The sequence below is a fragment of the Mycteria americana genome, chromosome 5 (assembly GCF_035582795.1).
Source record: "Mycteria americana isolate JAX WOST 10 ecotype Jacksonville Zoo and Gardens chromosome 5, USCA_MyAme_1.0, whole genome shotgun sequence".
Classification (NCBI taxonomy): Eukaryota; Metazoa; Chordata; class Aves; order Ciconiiformes; family Ciconiidae; genus Mycteria; species Mycteria americana.
In genome coordinates this window covers 469,156-491,426 of record NC_134369.1, presented here as the reverse complement: position 1 = coordinate 491,426, position 22,271 = coordinate 469,156, and the positions used below count along the sequence as shown (strand labels likewise).

At 53.6% G+C, this 22,271-nt stretch overlaps 1 protein-coding gene across 1 annotated transcript; it reads right to left on the bottom strand.

Moving 5' to 3' along the window:
- Positions 1-1,765: 1,765 nt before the first annotated feature.
- On the bottom strand, positions 1,766-18,521 carry LOC142409950 (SITS-binding protein-like). The gene is made up of 10 exons (XM_075501730.1): positions 17,988-18,521; positions 15,229-15,400; positions 14,195-14,402; positions 13,925-14,075; positions 13,467-13,664; positions 12,636-12,904; positions 10,769-10,905; positions 9,135-9,256; positions 8,137-8,316; positions 1,766-3,293 (listed from the first exon to the last, which is right to left on the bottom strand). The coding sequence occupies exons 1-10, from the start codon at positions 18,444-18,446 to the stop codon at positions 3,120-3,122; spliced, it is 2,070 nt and encodes a 689-aa protein (XP_075357845.1). The 5' UTR covers positions 18,447-18,521; the 3' UTR covers positions 1,766-3,119.
- Between the last annotated feature and the right edge of the window lie 3,750 nt (positions 18,522-22,271).

Below are 22,271 nucleotides of genomic sequence, written 5' to 3'. Positions count from 1 at the left end.
TGCCTGTGTGCGCGGCTGTTGCTTTCCCTATTAAACTGTCTTTATCTCAACCACGAGTTTTCTCACTTTTACTCTTCTGATTCTCTCCCCCATCCCACTGTGGGGGAGTGAGCGAGCGGCTGGGGGGGCTGAGTTGCCGACTGGGGCTAAACTACAACACCCATCCATCAGGAGGCTTCGCCCCCAGTTACCCCTCTGGGGACACAACGGCTCCTGCCCCTGTGCACACAGTGCTCGCCCCAGTGCAATGCGAGTGGCCAAAACACTTGCCCCAACGTGCAGGGCCATTTTTCACTTTTTTTGCCTACCTTATTGTTTCTCTTAGGCAGCAGGCAGGCACAGCAGAGGATGTTCCGGGCATCGCTGCCCCCAGGCAGAGCCCTTGTGGCCACACACTAAGGCGATGGTGGGTACCAGCAAGATGGAGAGAGCACAAGGAGTCAAAACCGCTTCGGTGGTCTCGGGTGCAGCCAAATTTGAGCCTTGCCAGAGCAGCATGGGACCCTCCAAGCTCAGCTCTCCGCCAGCTTCTCCCCATGTCCCCCTGCAGTTCTGCTGCTCCATTCCCATGCGCAGCACCCTGCAGCACAGGAATGACAGAGGAGATGGAACCAACCTGGTTTTTTCCCTCTGATTAAAAAAAAAAAGAAAGAAAAAAAGAAAATGTATCAAGACGGACTTCAAAACAGCCAAAGTGCCACTGGGATTTCAGAAGCCTCTGTACCCATCAGGCGTTTTTGCAGTGCCCATGCAGACATGCATCCTGCCAAAAGGTCGATGAGCCCAGCTGTCAGGTATGCAAACGGTTAAAAATCTGTGGCGGGGAAAGAGTCTTTTAATCTATGTAGCAGTAAGAGTGCATCATCCATAAATGTTGCAAAAATCTCTTCCTTACAAGAAAACCTGTCCAAACCACGAAATCTTGCTCCACCAATCTGGAAGATGTAGAAATACATCTGGAAAATATGCAGACACACACGTCTGTTGCATGATAAAAAGAAATAGCACAGGGAGTAGATAAAAATAACATGCTTAAATTAAAATAACAATTAGAAGAGTTTGTGCTGGTTGGGTTTTTTTTGTTTTTACTATGTTATCATAATTTGTCAAAATTGCAAGCATATATCGGTTCATAGCCATGGAGCCCCCGTTTCCGAAGTCCCATCCGCTTCTGTAGATCTCAAACTCATGCATAAGTCATTTTTCTCACCTCAAAAAATCATGAAAAATCATGAAGATTAGTTTAAAATGACAGAGAAAAATAAATTACATGCTAGGTTCTTAACCACTTTTCCAGGCCAGGTAAATAAACCAGCTCTAATTATTAATGTCCTGGAGCTGCTTTAACAAGGGGATATGTTTATGCCTCTTCCACGTGGGTGTGGGGAGAAGGAAATGAGGAGAGCACATCAACTTAGCACACAGACACCGACACCAAAGGGGGCCAATCCTTTAAATCAAGTCTACATTAGCAAACACTTCGTCAACGTTTTGATGACTACAGATGCAGTCTTTAAGATCCAGCTGCGCACATGCTAGAAAAGGCATTAACAGTATGTTTTTAGCTGGCAGTAATGCGACGGCGCCCTTTATAAACCAGAAACAGCTCAGTGACACAGACACAAACCCCAGCACAGCAGGAAACGCAAATTAAAGCAAATTTGCTGTAAAAGTGAGGTGTATCCTATTAACAGACACAGAAGGAAGTTGCTGGAGGATTTTTACATCATGTGGTGTTATTTTTTTTTTTTTTTTAAAGATGCACTATGAATGGACATGGGCTTTTTTTTTTTTTTTTTTTTTTTAAATCTTCAGCCAGTTGCTAAACCTGGGTTAAAGTTAGTGACTTTTCTGGAGGCCAAGAATAGCAAAAGCTGATCCCTGTCATCAGTTTGACTTCAGGGAGGATCTGGAGGAAAATACCAGCACCGTCTGGGATTTGGAGTGATTTAATCCCTCCAGGCAGTGTCACACGCTCCATCTCCTCTGTGCCCATCCGAAGACAGGAGGATTTGGGCGTTTACACTGAATCAAGATCCAGCTCATCGGGATTCGTTTCAGGCCAAGTGAGCAAATGGAAGCAGAGCCTTTGGTTCCCCAAGGAGCATGATTTATCCACCAAGACAGACCTCAAATACCAGCCTTTGAAATCACCCCGTTAATGTACACGTTAAAGTCCCATTAATCCATAACTCGGGTTATGCGAGTAGCTAACATAACCTCCCTAAATGCATATTCAGCCTGCGGGGCAGCTGCGTTGCTCGTGGATATGTTTTTGACTGGATGGAGGAAGAGCTGTCACACTGGATCCCACTTGCACTGCAAGAAATAATTGGAAAACAGTAAAATTCAACAAATGGGGAGAAGCACTGGCTGGGGCACACTGGAGTTTGGGTTTGGGATGCTGAGCTCCAGAGTTTGTATTCCAAGGCGGGCAATCACCCTGTCTGTCCATATCATGCTCTGTTAGAGCCACTCCTTTGCTTGATAGAGTTGTTGTTCTTCCACAGAAACCCACTTCCAACAGACCTGGAATTCACCCAATCTTCCAATTATCCTCAGAGTCAGTCCCTTGCCACCAAAGGCTCTGCTGGGGAGCGTGCACACAGCATCAGAGGAGAGAAGCAGGGAGCACTTAGCACATGTCATGTCCATGCACGCAAATAGAGCTATCGTAAGTTTCGGTTTCCCTGTATAGACTTTTTTTTTTTTTTAATGCAAAAAATCCCATCCTAGTAGAAGCTGATGTTTGCTTTTCTCCTGTTCTGGAAAATCCACTCTCTGGACAAGGCAGCATCTTTGAGCAGGGTGTTAGGGACCTGGGTATGCCGGACGTGCCCACCTAAACACACGCACGCAAACATTTCACTAGGAAAACCCTGGGAAGACGTAGGCCAACGTTCTGCGTGGATGTATATTTGTACCAAAGCTGTATTTCCTCTATTTTAGAATAACAGCAAATGATAAAAGATTCAAACAGTTTCTGCTGAAATAATAACAAAAAATAATGTTCTTGGAAAAGTGCAAATAGGCTGAAATAGTCTCAAGGAAGAGTGAGCACGTTTGGCCAGTGCTGCTCTGAAGGAGGTCAACTGTCCAAAAGCTGCAGCAGTCTGAATTTAGGAGGTTTTTACAAAAACCGGCACCTCTGCAAGGCTGGCGGAGTAATTCCTGAGGATGGTGCCTCCGTCAAACACACGGGCAGTGCTGGTGTCCATCCACAGGTGCCCTTCTCCAGGCAGGTAGATATCTCTCCACATTTGCCCTTTTTCTGTTATTGGGGCAACCAGGACCTGCAGCGGGGGGCGGGGGGGGGGGGGGGGGGGGGAGAAAGAAAAAGAAATTTAGCACATGGAGGATTAGCTGGGACACAGTGCTGGCTGCCCCTAGCAAACCACGAGGCTGAAGGGAGAAGCGAGCACGCACAGAGATCTGGAAGGTTGGCTCATGAGATATCTGTCCATGCAAGCAGCAGAGGCCGAAGTTGCTAAGTGCAAGGTTTCCTGAATTGCAGTGAGAAAAGATGATGCAGCGGCCTTCATTTGACCGGGATCGGCATCGTTCCTGCCTGCAGAAGCCCCTAGAGTCTATCCAACTCATATTTCGGAAGACCTGAACTAAAAAAAGCCATGAGAAGTCTGTGTTTCCTGCAAAACAAAGCTCCTTCTAGGCTGAGCCGGACAGAGCGGGCGCAGGCAGAGCAGGAGCAGAGGCTGGCAGTAAGTCCCAGGTGCCTCGGGTGGGTTCAGGCTCGCACAAGCAGCTTCTGCGGAGGTTTTACAGGACTGCGATGGGAATTGGCGGCACAGAGTCCGGGTGAGAGACATCCCCGTGCCGCGTAGGGGATTTGTGGCAGCGTTGGGAATTTCTCTTTCCTCCCATGACGCCGGGCTTGGGAGGATCTGGTTCAGGCAGACCCTTTGATATGATTTAAGCAATGAAGTCAAATACAATCTGGTGTGAAACCAAGCAGAAACTTGTATTTCAATTAGAAATGAACACCGTAGAGGGGTGGGAGGACAGCTTTAACTCCAGGGTGCTAAAAAGGAGGGCTTCCCAAGCCCTCTGCTCGGGGCTGCTCTCCAGGCGACTTAACCCTTCCTTCCCAGCTTTCTTGTCCTGCATTTAGAAGGATTTTGTGTTTCAGCCTCTCAGACTAATTAATTGGTGCAGGTTACATAAACTCTAGGAGAAACTGTACAAAATATACAACATGACATAAACTATCTCAAGCAACAATTGCATTTGATTGATCATTCTATGGCCCCAAGGCTCCTTTGGAGATTCAAGAGATTAGCTCCTCAACACCCTCAAATGATCATGAAAAATCTCAGCCGGCAGCCTTGGCATACAGATAACTACATTTTAAAAAAAGCATACAAAATTAAAGCATTAAAAATTTGCTTTTGGGTCACAAATCAGTGAGCCCCATTCAGAGAAGAGGCATAAGGAGAAGTGTGCTCTCCCCAGTGTCCTCACCAAGGTAATCCAGTCTCCAAAGAATGTTAGAGAGAATTTTTTTTCTTGGTTTATGGGAAAAGAAACCTTTTACATGACTGAAGTTCTCTAGTTGGTGATGGTGGTGTGAGGAGAGGGGTCCCCGAGGTCTTTTCTCCCCCTACTGAAAAAGCAGTTTCCAGTATTCTGAGACTGCTTATTCCTGATAAATTATTCCACTTCAGAAACTGGAAGGGGTTTTTCAGGGCCCTAAAGTAGGAGTTCTACAAGAAAAGCAAAGCTTTGCTGAAAAGAAAAAAAAGCAAAACAAACCCAGCTGCTCTGGCTTAGATTTAAATCTGCTTGAACACTGAGGCTTTGATTTGTATTTGTGCAGAACTGGGTTCACATGGTGATGATGATGAAAGAGGAGATGATAGGAAGAAAAATTAAAACTCTAGCAAGGCCATTAAAGGGAAAAAAAGGGCTAAATAGTGAAAACTGTATGAAGTTTCTGGATCAGTCACTCCTAAACCCCATTTTTGGAGGTCTGGGTCAACAGCAAAGAGCAAGCGCTTGGGACTCACCCTTGCGTCCCCGAGCGATGCTCCTTGGTCGCCTGGCGGCATTGTCCCAAGGAGACAGTGTGGTGTGTGGCACAATCTGGGGGACACTTTCGGACCCTCCTGGCCTTGGTAAATATATTTGGCAGCAAGGCCTGGATTCCCTGCCGCTTGCAGCATCCGCTTTTGCCAGGCAGACGGCGGTGACAAGCAGCGATGCTGCGTCACAGCCACAAAACAGCACGCGCCAATGGATTTTGCTGAATCAGTGCAACTTGTCTCTTTGCTATTATATTTCAACATGCTCTGCCGGCAGGATTCAATAGCGGTCAGCTCCAGTTCCCTTTCCCTGTAGTGGAAATTTGCTCGTGAGTGAGGCTGGAATGTGGCTGTGCAGTGTTAAATCCCGTTTCAAGACCTCTAGTCAAGGATCAAAAACTCCCCGACCGCGGCAGCCCCGCACCGCCGCATCTCAAAACCGCTTGCACAAACCCCAAGTTGTTGCTGTCCCATCTGCTCGAAGGGAGCAGAGAGATACTGGCTTCCCTTCATAGCCAGCAAAAATCTGACATAAAAACTCTTTACTGAGCACTCTTGCTAATTTGACAGATAGATCATCCGGCCGGATTCAGGTTGAATGTGTGCTGCCAAGAGATGCGGATTAACGAGATCTGGAAGTAACGAGTGTACAAATCACAGCCTGAAAATCAGATTTCAAAGCAGGGCTATCCTCCCAGCCCAGATTTACCCCCAAAAAAACCCTGGGGTGCAACTCAGGGGGGGAAAGGCTCCAGCAGTAGCACAAAGCCACGTTCGTCAGCACCCTGCAGCAGCTGCTCGCGCTGAGGGATGACGTTCAAAAGGTTTACCCCAGTGCCCTAACACTTATTCTTGCCTCAGACCATACTGGGACAGAATCACCCTGTGTATTTTCCAGTAATTTATTATTAATGATGCTCCAAATCGCATCAAAGCCATTTTTGGAGTGCATTTCTGTTCTTCCAGCTTCCAAAAACCAGCTTGGAAGTCAAAACATCCCCTGTCTGGGCTCTCCCACCACAAGCCCAGGCTCTTGAGGGGAGGAGGGGGATAAAAAACACAATCAGACAAGCTTTTTGCCAGCCTGACATCATGCTTTATCAGAAATGCTTGGCCCTGGCAAGTTTATGGAGCAGACATCACCTTTTACCGTATTTTAGGAGCTTTCAGCCAAGCCGTAACTTTGCGCCTCCTGGGAGATGGGGCTGAAGCTGCTCCGACCGTCCCCCCCTCCCCGAGTTTGCGATATTCCACCGGGAATCTCGCCTCACTAGCGCAGACCACATTTCTGCCTTGGCCGAGTCAATTGCATCAGGGGTTTTTCAGTTGGAGTGATTCTGGGGGAAAGAAGGAAGTTTTAGCTAGCTCGCGCTTACAAGCAGTTAGCACCCTGACTGCAGTTAGCGCCGGGGCAGCAGGAACGCCTCGGCTCCCTCCAGCCTCTGCGCCCGCACGACGCTGGTCTAAAATTCGTTTGTGCCAAGGGTTTGTATTTTCAAAACATCCCGCCTGATTATTTGAGCTCTCTACTTTTTAAGAGGCAGCAGAAAGACATTTTAGCAATCTTCTGCAGTGAAAGTTTCCTTAAAAAAACCAAACAACCCAAACCAAACAAAACAAACAAAAACCCACCCCCAAAAAACCCCACACAGACCAACCTAGAAACTGAAGCTGCAGAATTTGTGCTAAGAACCTCAAGCTTGGAAATCGGGTATTGCAATATCTGTTGGAGGTTGCAAGTAGAGCCTGCAAAGAGAACTCTGCAGCACAAGCTGCTTCTCTATTAAAACGAGAAACAAACTCCTGTTGAGCTTTGCTTTTGGGTTTGGGATATTTCTTAGGGAGAGGGTGTCCCCATCACTAGCAGCATCCCCACGTAAAGACAGCCCGGCACGCTGCAAAATGAACCCAGGGGGATGAACAGAGGATTGTGCTTTTAATGAAAGAACCTGTAGGAACTGCCGAAATCTTGAGCTGCTAGGATCCTGCACCCCGGCAGAGCAGGAGGGACACGGATAAAGAGATGCCACCCCACAAATAAAAACTCTCCTTCCAAAAATGGGAGGATGAGGCACTGTTTTCCTTAAGAAAGGTCTTTTTCAGAAGGTCTGGATTGCCTTTCCAAGACTTTTTTGGTTTAAAGCAGCCATAACTCACATTATATGTCGTGCCATCCGTGTGCTAAACGAGCACTTCACAAGCTGTAACGGGATGAGAGGGACGCATTTGCAGGGAGGGCGACAGGAGAAGCTCCCCCGACACAAGCCACAACCAAAGTGTGCAAACACCAGGCTTGCAAGGAGCGTTTACAGCGTGAAATCACCAAAATCTGACCAGGCAGGGCAAAAAAGAAAACCGCGGGGAAACAGGTGCCAGCCATGTTTAAATCGCTACTAGGAAAATGGATAAAAACATCAATCCGTCTTAACCCTGCCACAGGTATCTTGATAACATTCACCTAACTCGCGGTGGCCTTATCAATTTGATGGGCTCCATTCGAAGCACTCATATGGGCTGAATAAATCCTCGCTATAGCTGCCAGTGGGGTAAAGTATAGATTCAAGTGAGTAAATCCCATAGGCAATATGTGGATGGGCGAGCTCAACTGGGACATTGATGTGAGCCTGAATTTGGGCCCCAGGGTCTGTACTCCCTGCTGCGCTCTGGGTTGCGTTTGATTAGGACCGAAAAACCCCAAGGCGCGGCTGGAGGAGCTGCCCGAGAGGAGCAGGGAGCTGCACGTTGCGCTGCTCCTTGGCTGCTGCGGGCTGTAGCTCCAAGAAATGGGATTAACAGCCCGAAAAGAGGGGGAAACGAGCAATGCTGACCATCAGGAGGTGTCTTCCGGCAGCAAGGACTGAAAAATATGTTGATATTAAAAAATGAAAGGAAAAAGAAAAAAAAAAGAGGCTTGTTGACTCTTCGTTTTGAATAAATTGCAAACCTGCAGGAGCCAACATCAGCCCTTTGGTTTTACACAGCCTCTGTAGGAGCGCTGGATGCAGGCAGGATGCAAAGAGGCGGATGGGCGAGCACAGGGGGGCCCTTATTTGCCCCCAGTTACCCTTCGAGGGCATTCAGTCCCTGCGTTTCCTACCTCATCTCCAATGAGAAATTCATCCTCTATGGTAAAAGCGGTTGGATCTGTGGGACTGAGCCACCACGCCGGCCGGAAGATGGGGTACCCCAAACTAAGCCATTCCTCGCTGTATTTTTTGAGGAGCGGCACAACGAAGTCCCGGTGCCTCTGTATGCATTGGCGGGTAAGATTCAGGGCCTGCAGGGTGGGGGAAGAGAAAGAGAAACCCACGACAAGTCCTTCAGCCAATAAACAGCAAAGCAAGCAGGAATAAAAAGAAAAAAAATATGTGTCTATTCTCTTGGGAAGAGAGGTTACTGAATTGCAAGGTCCCGATCGAGTTATGGCAGCTGACGAGGTGCACACTGGGTGGATACAGTGGATTTATTCCCGTTTAGATGCGAAAGCGGGGGACGGTGGCTGGCAGTGATATCCGCCGGGGTGTTGACGTCTTTAACCAAAGCAATGAACTCTCTTGCTGCTGGCAAAGAGATTTAATGATGTTTCCCCCTGTGCCCCCGATTTTAAGAATTGCTCTCCCCTTCCATTGCCCTAAAGGTGACATCCCTGGGAAAATGCCTCCAGCTGCTTAAAAAGATCTTGGATGTGAACCTGCAGGCTTCACTCTGCTGTAGACGTTAACTCTTTGATCAAACCGTAATTAAACAACTCCAGCAGCAAGAGGGAGGGAGAGAGACACGTGACGATCGCTGTCATTTCTACAGGCGTTGCGGGCACCGGCCCCGTGGTTGCACGTGAAGTATGAAGCCACAAAAACTCACATCAATTTTGCAGCAAAACTCCTGCTGAGAGCGTACAGCGGTCTGGGGCAGAGGTCTGGGTTGGTGGGGTTGGCAGGTCTGGTTGCTGGGGCAGAGAGCAGGATTTTGTGGGTAGCAAGAACAGGACAGTGATTTTTAGCCTCAGCTTTCCCCAGGAAGGACCTTAATGGCTTTTGGGGGCGTTTGTCATATAAGGGACAGCGTGTCCTCCTCTGCGGGGAACGGGGTACGTACCCAGGCGTCGCAGCAGAGCCAGGGCGGCGTGCTGAAGGCCATCACGGGGAGAAACGTCACGATCTGCAGCCACCGCACGTACAGCTCCGGGTCCCCCGGGGCGTCACTGGCCAGGCTCCCTCCTGCCGGGGACAAGGAGCTGAGCGAAGCTGCTCAGGGGCATCTCATGGTGGGACGGGTCCCAGATGACGTCCCCTCCGCGGGGGCAGGACGTGCTACCCCGTTGCAAAAGGAGCTGAATTCTCCCCACCCGTGTTTTTCTTCCTTGAGCACCATCAGCAAGCGTCGGTGAGACGTCCCTCTCTGGCCATTTTAGGACCAGACGTGCCGGGGGATGATGTCTCAAGAGTTTCTAAATTCTAGCAGAACATTGTAAAAAGGGATTTCCCTCCTGCAAAGAAAAGGGTCGGGAAAGCGCCGGACTTCCCTGCCGCTTTGATGTGCAAAGATGAAGCATCACGGGAAAATACTCCTGTCATTTGGATCCCTTCAAATTCATAGTGAAAAGTGGTGGAGAAGCGGAGAATTGCTGACTAATTAATCAGAAACACGTAGCGGAAGGGCAGTTCCCCTCTGAAACACCAGAGAGGGGCTTGGGAAGGACGGGAGAGGCTGGGCTGGGGCAGGGAAAGGGAAATGAAGCCCTTGGGGCTGCAGCGTCCCTAGGAGCCATTGCTCTGAAAACCCGGTGCAGCTTCCCCTAGAAACGGCACAAAAACCCCAAGGCCGAGGGCTCCCCGGAACCGTCCACAAAGCCCCGTTTCCTCCAGAGGCTTTTCCCACCCTGAGTGGCCCTGCATGGGTCCGCTCCCTCGTCCAGCCCGCTCGAAATAAGCCGGTGGGGTCAACATCTCTTTGGGGAGGGAACCGGCACGCTGGGATTGCCTGAGCCTTGTTTTCTAAGGAAAACTGGCTAAAAATAGAGGCCAGATTGAAAACTTGCTCGACAACCCCCTTTTTTCAGGATTGTCTTTGCAGCTCCGCTCTCCGGGTCTGAGACGTCACGTGCAGCCTCTGCGTGTTTGGGGCCTGCTGTGAACACAAAGAACCCGGCCGCCTCCAAGCAGAGGGGAAAACCGAGCTGCTTGGCCCCGATTAAAGGATTGTTTCTCGACTTACTATCGCGTTTTTATTTAAGGATTTCTCAAACCATTGTGCTTTGGAGCAGAAACGCAAACTTGGAGCGGGGCTGCTGGTGTTTTAGGAACGTCTCTTTCCCGGCCAGGAGCCTGGGCACGCAGTTTCCCGGCTGCGGGCTCCCTGCTGGCTTCTGCCGGCGGGGTTGTAGCTCAAGCAAGGCTGCGAGGAGCAAGGGGCTGCCCTCCGCCCGCGCTTACCCAGCTCTGCGAAGGGCGTCCCCAGAGACCTGCCTGCTTCTGGGGCTGCCTGCTAAAATTTACAACGTGTTTTTTTGTTTTCAATTCCTCAGTCGATTCCCTAGTAACGTTCAACCCAATCAAGTCAGCACGGCAGAAAGTTGGGTACCGGGAACAAAGCGCTTCAAGCCTTCCTCTAGCACACCTCAGCCCGACGGTGCGGACCTACCTCCCGTGCTCCTCTTGCCTGAATAACTGCCGCACAAATCTCTGCAGAAAGGCCAGAAACAGGGGAAAAAGCAGAAAAGAAATGATTACCTACTGCATCGGGGATGAAGAAGTTGTAGCCCAAGAGGCTGTAGTGCAGCACGGAGGGAATAACCCCCTTCAGCCCAGCGTGGCTCCAGTCCGAGCGCAGCGGGCTCATCTGGACGAAGAGCGGTAGATGACTGGATCTGGGGAACAAGCACAAAGCCAGCGTTTTTAGGTGGCTCACAGGAGCCAAAACGCTCTGATGCCCGGCTGTCTTGGCAGTCGCTGTGGTCACGTAGGGGTTTCTCCAACCCCTCGGCATCTCCGTTGGAGGGAAATCAGTGCTCCCCAATAGCACTCCCGCCCGCTGCGCCTGCCCTGCCGAGTTTGGCAGCCCCGATCCTCCTCCTCCCCAAATCCCCTGTTCAAAGCCTTCCTCCTCCTGCCTTGAGCTCACGAGGACCACGATTTGGTGGCCCAGCTTGACGGCAGCACAGCCACGTGCCGGGTTGTAGCCATCTTCTTGCTGCTTCTCATATGGCAACGCCGGCCCTGGTGGGAGAACGCTCACCAAACACATACCCGTGACACTGGCTGGGCTGTCCCGACAGCACCCGCGGCCCCGGGCCCACCCGGTTCCCAGACCCAAAGCACGAACCTCCCTGCCCCAGGGACGGCCCAGGGGCATGCCCTGCAGGAGGATTTCTCCTCCTGGCTTTCATTTGTGCTCATCTGTTTCGCATTGAGCGTCTGTCGTTCCTGACAGCGGTTTTATCTATCTGCCAGAGGAAAACATTATTTTCCCCATATTTTTTTTTATTTTTGTTTTTTGCCGTTAGCATTTCTATGCCTTGGGTTTACTTGGGGGGCAGGGGGTCATGTTGTCAAGCAGCCTGGTGTGGGAGACGGTGTTTCTGGTGGCCAAAAAGGGTCAAACCTGGACCTTCACGATGAGCTTTGGCTTGAAAAATGGTCTGGAGCTCATCTAACCAAGGGGGTTTTTTGGTCTGAGCCTGCTTGCTCCTGGAGTTTGGTTTCCTCCTTGACCTCCCACTCATTCGCTGACTCCCCAAAGGTCTCCCAGGGACGCTTTTTCATCTCAGGAGGTGGTAAGGCTGACGCGATGGTTTGTGAAACACTTCTGGTATGGGAGCTGCCCACCAGGGAAGGCACGATCCTGGATGGACTGAAAAAAGGTGCGAAAAAGGGCGATTTCCACCACTCTGGTTTTGCAGACGGCTGAGTAAGAGCCTGTCGCCACCTTGGCGTACGAAACGCTTTTTCTTTGAAAATGAATTATTTTGAAGTTGCCTTCTCATGCAATTTACCATCAATGCCTCATCCCCAATGTGAAATAAGTCATTTCGCAAATAGCCTGCATATCCCTTTGCGTCTGCCAAACGTAAAAATAACTGGGAAAAAAGAAAAGCAATAGTTTTCGGTGCCTTTAACCAAACGGTCTGGAGGCATGTCACAACTGCTGATTAATAAATTAACCCTGTTGTGGGCTATGCAAGCATGAAAAGTCAGAAAACTGTGGGCGTTTGACAGCACGAGCAATTACCAACACAGGGATTTGGCCAAGACTCCAGGGTTCACCCTCTCCCTCCTGCAGAAGGGGCAGCGACCTGAAGTTTGAATGGCCGTAAGCGACGAGATGCATTCATCTCGCATCTGGCATGAATGCATTTAAGCATTTTTATGCTCTGAGATGTTAAAAAAAATAATTAAACCACCCCAAAATAGAGAGGAAGAGGAAATACGAGAGCGACCCCTCCCTACACATTGCCCTAGACCAGCTCCGCGCCGCTTCCCCGGGTGCTGCGCAGCGTCTCGGCCTCCCAAGGGCGTACTTAAAGCATCGCCTCAACCATCTCCCAAGCAGCTCACGCAGCCGTCGGCTCCGGCAAAGCGTCTTCTCCTCGGTACCCACCTGGCTCCGGCGCTGATGACGGTGGCATTTCCCAGCGTCGCCAGCGCTGCCGCCAGCGCCCCGGTGTATCGGTCGCCCGCCAGCTCGGCGGGAGGCGGGACGGCTCGCTCCAGGAAGGCGTTGCCCTCGGCGCCCTCGAAGACCACGTACGCGGCCCCCAGGGCCTGCCGCAGGCGCCGGGCACGTGCCAGGTACCAGCTCAGCGCCGCCTCGCTCGTGACGTTCAGGCGGGCGCAAAGCCGCCCCTTCCACGTGGTCAGCAGCGGCACCTGCGGCGGCGGAGGAAAGCTCGGTCAGGCCCATCGAATGTCCCGCCGAGCCCGGGGTGCAAGGCTGGGGGGTGCCTGCTCTGCCCTCGTCCCGCCCTGCCGCAGCTTGCACCATTGCAGCGCAACGCATAAAGGTGTAAACCCTCTCTGAACCCTCCCCAAAATCCCCGAGTTGAAAAATTGGCATACCATTAAAATTGGCATACCATTAAAATTGGCATACCGCTGAAAAATTGGCATACCGCTGAAAAATTGGCATACCGCTGAAAAATTGGCATACCGCTGAAAAATTGGCATACCATTGAAATGACTGCAAAAAAGGGAATTGGGGGGATTTTCTGAACACCGGCAACTTTCAAAAATATCTTTTGGAAGTGGAAATTTGAAAGCTGCTTCCTTATGAAACAGGAGAAAAGCTGCTCCCCCAGGCATGGCTTTGCACCCGTAGGGTTTGCCCCCAGCACAGGAGGATCGGGTCGTCTCCCTCCGCGGGTATTTATTCAGCTTTAATCTTGATTTTAGGTTGAGCGGCGGGTGCAGGGGTCGGAGGAGGGTCTCGTACCGAGCAGCCTCCGAATCGGGGCTGCAGGCTCAGCCAGTAGCTCGCCGCCTCGCTGTCCCGCAGCGAGCGCAGGAAGAGCGGGGAGGCGATGCTGGCGTACGGGGACAGCACGATGGAGAGCCGCAGCGGCTGTATCAGGGAGGGGTCCCAGGCACGGGTCGAGTCCTGCCTCTTCCTCCGCTCCGAGGGCACGTGGTCCTGCGGGGAGGGAAAGGCAGGAGAAGGTGTTTTGTAGGAGCGGCAAAGCCGCCGAGCACCGGCTGCTCGGTGTCGCCGCCTGCGCGGGGCGAAACGCCAAACCGAGCATCCCTTCTCGGGGAGGGGAGGCTCACGGCCCCCACCCCACAAAACGGGCGCGTTGGCGTTCTACACGTAGGGATTTAACGGTGCCGAGAGCGGGGCCGACGGCAGCGCTCCGGTCGCCTTCCGAGCCCGAAGGCCGGCAGGACGGGACGTACCGCGGCGGCGAGGATGGCGGTGCAGCGCTCCCCCAGGGCCAGGACCCCCTCCTGAAGACGATGCCGCTTCAGCCTCTTGGCCAGCGACCTCAAACCTCGTTTTATTTTGGCAGCTGAACCCGCCGGGCCATAATACCGCCAGATCGGAGACCTGCGTGGTGGAAAGAGCCGGGGGGGCTTGCACCTTGTGCCGGCACGAGGCGCCTGGGGCAGCGACCGGGACAAGGGCTTCGAAAGCAACCCCACGGCCGGGGGGAAGGGGCCTCTTACCCCAGGAGGGCCGTGTCCGGCAGCGCCCGCGCCTGCCCCGCAAGCTGGCTGCCCACGTGCCGGTGGGCGGCCGCGACGTCCGGGCTGACGCAGAGGAGGTAGCGCAGGGGCACCGCCGCTCTCCCCGCCGGCGTTTCCAGGCAGAAATGCCTGTTGCTCTCCAGGGAGAGGAAGAGGGGCACATCGGGTGCCACTGTCACCGTCACTCCTTTGGGGAGAGAAGAGGAAGGTGGTGTCTCAGCAAGCGCCTGGCTCCTCTCGGTCCTCGCGCTGGTGGCCACAGGGACAGGGAAGCAGGGGCAGGGCCTCCCTGGTACAAGCACCTCCCGGACTGATCCCGGGCACAGATCCGGCCGTGCAAGCAAATCCCCGCTCTCTGCTTCCGCTCTTCCCTTTTAACCTCCAAAATGCCTTTCAAGGGCTGAATTCGCTCCATTTCTTGCCTTTTTGCTCTGCATTCAGCTTAGGCAGCGGCTTCAGCTTCATCAATGCAGGGCGGTTGCAGATCAATCGATTAATTTGGGGGAATATCTGAAGTGTGGCATTCTGCGGAATAATCCAAATATCCACCCAAAAATGACGACAGCAACTAAACTCATGCCCCCGTCCCGTAGCAGCGCCAGGGACCCGCGGGCTCAGGGCGAAGCCACTCGAGCGGAGCCGGAGGATGCGGCAACGGGCACGGATCCCTGCTTAAAAAACCAAAACCAAACCAAAAACCAAACCAACCCAAAACCACACCAAGAGCAGGGGATTTCCCTGGGGCGACTTGGGCCAACCCCGTCCCCTCAGGCACCGACTTGTAAACGCAGCTCGGGCGCGCTGCGGTTCACGTCGCGGCCCTTTCCGCAGGGATGAGGCAGCGCGGGATCCGTCCCTCGCGTCCCGCTGCCAGTTGTCGTTACCTTTGGGGGATATTTTAACGTCGGAGACGTCTACCCTGCTTTAAACTAGGTGCTTTCTGGATGAGGAGAGGGATGAAGAGACGCAGGGGTTAAAGCAATAGGACTTTGGGCAGGGAAGGACGGGGTTACCTGTCGAGCCTAAGAAGTACCTCTCCAGAACAGGCCCGTAGCCAGCCGGGTTTTTGCTGAAGTCGCCGCTCACGAAGGGCTGCGCGCGGCTCTCGGCGCCGTTGAGCGGCCAGCGCTGGGCGCGGATGCTCGCCCCTCCGTACCAGGAGACGTTGGCCATGGAGAAGCAATCCTGCCGCCAAGAGAGCATCGTCAGACGGCGAGAAACGCCTCGGGGCGAGGACGAGCGGGCGGATAGTTGCATTTGGGGAGGCAAAACCCCTGCGTGGTATTGCAGTGCCGTCAGAGCGGTCTCGGGACAGGTCTCTTCCCAGGAAGAGAAATCCCAGCCCCATGAGATTTGGGTGCTTTATGCAAAAAGCGGTGGGTGCTCACTCTTTGCTTTCCGCATCCGACCCGGTAGAAGATACTCGGGATTAAGTTTTTCCTCCACAAGAACAAGAGCTGGGCTTCCAGGTACAAAAAAAAAAAAAAAAAAGAAAAGCTGCAATTCTGTCTGACCGCTTGATTTCTCAGCCTGCAGTTTATTAAAGTTAGCAAATGGTGTAAGAGGAGGAAGAGAAAAAAAAAAAATGGTAGCAAGAGTCAGTGGTGCAAATTATGTGCTTCGTTTACCTCGAAGAACAAAAAAGTCGTAACTTGCTAATTAAAGCCAAAGCCAACCGTGTTTCTTCCGCTTCCCCTCACGCATCTGCCCGCGTTCGACGTGCGGCCAGGTGGAGGAACGGAAAAATCCCACCGTGGGAATAAAAGCTCTGTACCTTAAAAGTTACGGTTTCCTTTAAAAATAAAAAAAAAAACCACAAGAAACGGTCCCCAAAGCCTGCCAGTTTTAGCCAGATGAACTTAAATAAAATAAAATTGCTGTGAAGCAGCCTGCTGATGCAGGGGTGACACCCGCGCCTCGGGGAGCCCCCGCTTACGTCGCCACACCCGACCGCCGTTATCAAAAATGAGCGGGGTTTTGAGTTGCTGGTGAAAAGACGCTGAAAACTGTTTAAGCGAAGAGGCTTCGCAGGCGCGTGCCGCTGCAGGACAAGGGCGGCGGCGGAGGCGGAAAATTCAAGGCAGCGGCTTTAAAATGCAGCGACGGCGCTTTCACAAACCCAGCTTGGAAAAAAATCTGTTTGGGGTTGGTTTTTTTTTTTTTAAAAAAAAAAAAGAACTAAACCCCTCCTAGCTACTTTCTGCAGTGTTTCTGGGGTGAATTCACAGCCTGAATTTGTGGCTATCCCCACCTGCGCGAACGCAGGGAGATTTTTAACCCCGTCGCGAGTGCTTATCTCAACAGCACCGCAGTGTCCCCGGGGTAAATGCTGGGTTTTCCGCTCTCTCCCGAGGCAGAGCCCCCTCTTCCCGAGGGCTGATAATAACAAGCGCTTCCCTAGCGAGGCTCAATGGGTTTGGGTAGCTGGGGCACTTCTCACGGGGCTGACGGGGCAGCCGAGCAACGAGCCGGCTCCAAAGCTGCTGGTCCCAGGGGACATCCCCATCCTTGACCCGTCTCCTTTCAGAAACCATCGATTTTCCCTTCGAAGCCGCTAAAACTTCCCCCTTTCTGCCAAAGCGGGGATCAGCAGGACTCGGCATCCCGCCTAGGGGCTCCCTGGCATTCGGGGCTGCGGAGGGAGGCCGGGACGGGCGCAGGGGGACCCAAGAGGCTCCCAGCCCAGCAGAAGGGACTTCACTCGCCGACTCGGCGCTCCCGCAGCCCTGAGCTTGTTCTGCCGCGGGGCAGAGAGAGGTTAAGGCTCCCGCTGGGTGGGGAGAGAGATGTCAATTATTAAAGTGGAAACCCTGGAGGCTCAGAATAGCTGTGCCAGGCGTCAGCTGAACTAGTTACACCAGCTGGGAAGGAGGGGGGGAAAGCCTATTCTTCACTCTTAAAATTCGCTGGATCCTATTTTCCAATAGTTTGGGGGTTTTGTTTTTAGGGTTTTTTTGGTTTGGGTTTTTTTTTTGTTGTGGGTTGGTTTTTTTTTGTTGTTTTAAGTGGGGAAAAAACCCTATTCTGTCTTGCTCTTCCTCTCAACCACTCCAAAACGATGTCGGTGAAGGAAAACCAGCCCCGTGCGCGGCGGTAGCGTTCAGGCAACACCTTCCACCGGCCCAAAACGACGTCAACAGGCCATTTACGGCTCCAGGGGAAACGTTCCCCGTCCCCGCAGGATCCCACCCGCTCCCTCGCCTGTCCCCAGGGCTCCCCACAACAGGACACCACGGTCTGACAGGGTTTTTCCTTCCCCTCCCTAAGGCTCGCTTTCAGAGTCTGCTTTTATTTAACCGAGGGAGAAAACTGGGAAGGATACGAAAAAAAAAAAAAGCCCCCATAAATTTTTGCAGCAGCGGACATGGATTAATCCCATCCCGAGAGAGCCGCCACATTGTGTCTGCGGTTGGAAGAGACCTTTCCGAGCTCCCCGCGTTTCTTGCCAACATTGTGATCTCAAGCAGTTATTTACTCAGTCTCTATATAAACACGGTTCTCCCACCCTGGGGTTACCAACGCAGCCCCGGGAGGAGGCGGCCGCGGCCCCGCGGGGTTTTGGGGGCTCGGCATCAGGGCACAAGGCTTCCAAAGGGCCTTTTCCCACCCGGGACCTCCAGCTACCAGAGGCTTTGGAAGATGGGGTGCCCCCGACACGGTGCGACCCCATAACCGTGCTGGGAAATGGCGTGTTCGGGCCGGGTCCTCCCTGCTTTGGCTCGTTTTACCCCAAACACCACGGTTCAGAGAAGGGCCCGGGGGTCCCCGTTACCTTCAGCATCACGTCGGGGCGCAGCGGGGTCCAGCGGACGCCGTAGCACTCGGTGGCAGGGGCCGGCGGGGGCTCGAGGGAGAGCCGGAGCTCGGCATCCTCCTCCCAGGCGTAGCAGAACTGCCCGCCATCGTGCCAGCAGCGGTCCCGTGGCGGAGGCGGCTCGGCGGCCGGCACGCCACCCACCGCGATCACCGCCACCGTCCGCCCTGCCGGCAGCGCCCGCAGGAGCAAAGCACCCCGCCGGCGCTCCCACAGCATCCCGCCGGCGCGGCCCCGCAGCACCCACTCCTCCGGTGACTGCTCCAGCGCCTGCCAGGAGATGATGCCGATGGTCATGGTGAAGAAGACGGCCACGCCGAGGCAGCCGACGGCACCTTTCCAGGGCTCCGTCATCTCCCTGAAGCCCGAGGTCCACGCGGCATCGGGGATTTGGCCGGTGGGGCGGGCGAGGGGCATGGTGCGAAGACAGGGGACGCTCCGGCTCCTCTTTCTCTCCCCTCCTGCAGCAGCACAAGAAAGAAACCCCTCTTCTGGGATCTCTCCAAAAGAATATTAAAAAAAAAGTTAAAAAAAAGTTAAGCTGCAACTCTTTTCTCTCTGCAGAGATCCGAAGGCAAGAGAAATCTCTTTTGCAGCCTCCCTCTGCTTGCTGCCGCACGGCAAGTCCCGCCGCTGGGCTCGGCGCTGGCTGCGACGGCAGCTCAGCCGCAAAACCCCGTGCCGGGTGTCAGCTCAACCCCTTGGCACGGCCGGCGGCATCCGCTCAGCTACGCCGTCCGGGGCCGGGGAGAAGCACACGCGTGGCCGAAAGCCACGGGAGGGGAGACGGGGCGGCAGCCGAGGGGAAACGAGGCAGTGCTCGAGCCCCCGCCGAGCCTTGGGCTTTCGCTTCAGCGAGCAGCACGGCTTTGCTTCTCGCTTTGCGAAGCAGCAGTAAATAGCCCGGGGGGCGCGGAAAGAAATATCGCAGGGGCCGTTAGAGAAAGGGGGGGGGAACGCAACGCCGGTTTTCCAGCCCCCTTCCCTCTTGCCTGTAAAAGTATTTGATTAAGGCACAGAGCAGGGAGAAAAGTTACCCGCGGGCACGGTCCGGCGGCGCTGGCCGAGCCCTCGCTCGAGGGAGCGGGCACCCGGTGGCCCGGCCGGCCAAGGGGCCACCTGCGGCGACGACCCGCGCCGGGACCGGCTGCTCCCCGCGTCCCAGCCTGCCCCGGCCGCCGCCGCCTCCTTCCAGCCCGCCCGGCTCCTGCGCCGCCTTCTGGGGCCCAAAGCCCGTCGGGGCCGGTGCCAGCTCTCCCCGGCGCAGCCCCCCACCCCTCGCACCCCCTGCCACCCCCTGCCAGCAAAGGCACGGCTGCATTTCTTTCACCTACAGGCAGACGAAGAGATGCTTTAGCAGCCCCCACAAGCGATCATCCACGACCGAGCGCTCTAGCCCCAGTTATTTTTCCGCTGTCGGGCTGGACAGCAGGTTTTTCTCCTCTTTCCCCAGGGTAGTTTTTCCTCCCGGCCACGTCAGAGACCTTTACAGCCGAGGCAACTTGATCCAAACAAACCCAAGAGCGTTATCCAAGACGAGACACGGCGTGCTCCCTCCCACCCTGCGCCCCTGCGGGCTGCACGTATCCTCAGGTAGATACGTTAGAAACAGAGGCAGGAAATTTTAAAAAATACATCTAAAAAAGCATTTATTTATACGGGAATAATTGTAAAGAGGTTTTTTGCAAAGTTATTGAGACGGCTCCGGTTGAGCCCTTACTACAAACCTGCAGATCCACACATGAGAACGCCGGGGCAGCACTAAGCCACCCCATTCTGCTGCTTTGGCTTTTTCTGTTATTATTATTATTATTATTATTATATTTTGGAGGATTTTCTCCCTGTTTCTACCCCACGCTAAATGAGCTGCTGGGGCTCCCCTTGGGTCACCCCCAGGGCTGCAGAAACGGGTGCTGCAGGAAAGGGTGCTGCTTGCACCCGAATGCAGAGCACCCTTGCAGAGGGAAGCAGCCGCCTGGGACCACCGCAGTCCCCACTGGTGCAGCAAACTCTGAAATCTGGGATTTCCATCCCCTTTTCTGTGCCCCACGCACTCACCCCACCAGTCCTCCCCCTGCCTGCGGGTGATCAGGGAAGACCTGGATTTTACAAGCAAGATTACAACCTGTTGGCTGCCAAGCTATTAAAAAACAAATAAAATTGAGATTTGAAAGAGTTTCCCCATTCTGCACCCAGGTGAAACCCCGACAACCCCCAAGCCCTGAACCCAAAGACAGAAGCAGTACTCACCCCAGGAGATGCTGCTCTTCGAGGGTCTCAGGGCTGCCGAATCCACTGGGAAAGTCCTTGGCCGTGGCCCAGATAAGCCCCTGGAGGGGCCTTTCCCACAGGCACCTCCAGGATTAACTTTTCATTTCAGCTGGGACAACATCCAGTATGGGATGGAGGGGAAAACGGGTCGATCGTAGCGGGACGAGCATCTCCCAGCCGCCGGCCGGGGCTCCAGAGCAGGGATGAGAGGTCGGACCCGGGATAAGGAGAAAGGATGAGGCAGGCTTCACCGAAAGCTTGACGATGAGATGGGGGACGATGGTGTCCGTCCAAAAGGGGACCGGGGATCACCTGGGAAAACGCTCTCTGCAGCTGCCAGGTTGGAGGAGATTATAGCAAAGCCATAGGTGATGGAGAGGGGCTTGGGTGTGGAGTGCTAAAGAAGGGGGTCACGACTCTCATGGGACCCCCCCAAAAAAGCTATCAAGGTTATGGACCAAAAAGTAGTTAAAATAAAGGGAAAAACATTTAAAAAAAAAAGAAGGAAGAAGGGCTGCTTCTTCTACCAAAGAAGTTACGGGCAAGGTCGCAGGACTCGCGCTGCTCAACACATCCCACGACCTGGAAAAAGGCAACAAGTTCATAAAATCCCCCGGTGATTCAAAGCTGTTCAGCTACAACATAAGCCCGAGCCGACCGCATTATTAGGGTGGGATTTGCCACTCTTTTTATGAGGGTTTGTAAATCCGTCTGCCCTAGCAGGAGCACGGTTTGGCTAAAAACCATGCAGAAATGGGGCAGAGGACGTCAGAAAAATGATCTTGGGATGGGGCTGGGGTCCCCTGTGCACCAGGAGGGTTTAATCCTCCGGTCCAGGGTAGAGAGGGATGGATGGGGATGCAGTAGCCCTAAAAATTCAGAATTTAGGTAATTCAAATTTAGGTAGCCCTAAAAATTCAGAAAAGCTGCACGGGGATCAGCAATTCCCCATTCCTCACCCCAAAGCGGGCCGGGGGGGGGGCAACCGATGGGGTTATTTGGCAGCAGCAGCAGCTCAAGGCAAAGCTCTGTCACACGGTGCACGATTAAATCTTGGCTGTGGGATGGCAGCGGGGCCGCGAATGGCTCCAAGACGGGATTAGGGAAGCCCAGGGACGGCGAGTCCGGCGGTCGCTATTAGCACGGCGGTGCCGATGCAACGGGCTAAAGGGGGGTGGGCTGCACCCGGGCGGGATCCCAGGGAACCGGGGGATGTTTTAAAAGCTTTTCTTAAAAAGCAGCTCAAATCTCTTCCTTGCACATCAGGGAAAAACCCTGCCGGAGGTTTCAGCCACTCAATATTTTGCCAATGGGGCCCCCCACCAGTTCTGCAAATAGGCGGCTGCGCGGGGGGGTTGGGGCTGAACCCTCTCCCCACCCTCTCATCAGCTCCTTTTTTTGGGGGGTGGAGGAATGGTTTTACCGGTTTTCCCGCCCATCACAAATCGTGGCACGACCTGGCTCCCATGAACAGCTTGAAGCCCTGCCTCGCCTCGGTTAGTCTTCCTCAAACCGCCAAGAAAAACCACTTCTTGACCGGCCGCGGGAGAAAAAACAGTTTGGGGCGGTTCGCCTGGTTCCCAGCAAGGCGACCTGCCCCTCCTCTCGCAGAGGGATTTTTACAGTTTTACGTCTGCCCCTCTGCAAAATGGGGCATCTTTTCCCCCTTCCTGACTTCGCAGGTCTGAAAAGACCTTGAGTTTCCCATTTTACAGCCGGTGGGGCTTCCCGAGCCCCGTGGATGCTGGGGGGCACGTGTGCCACCTCTGCAGGGCCCGGAGTTACAACCCCCCGGGGCTTTTGCTGGGGGGGTGGGATGCAGCTCCTCCGGGCTGCTGGCGTCCAGGGGAGGGATGGGGTGAGCGCCTGGAAATACATTTAACCCACCAGCATCAGTAAGCAGAGCTCGGGAATCAAAGCTTTTTGGTGAAACACCCAGAAAACAGGGACTAAGGCTTATTCCCATTGGGA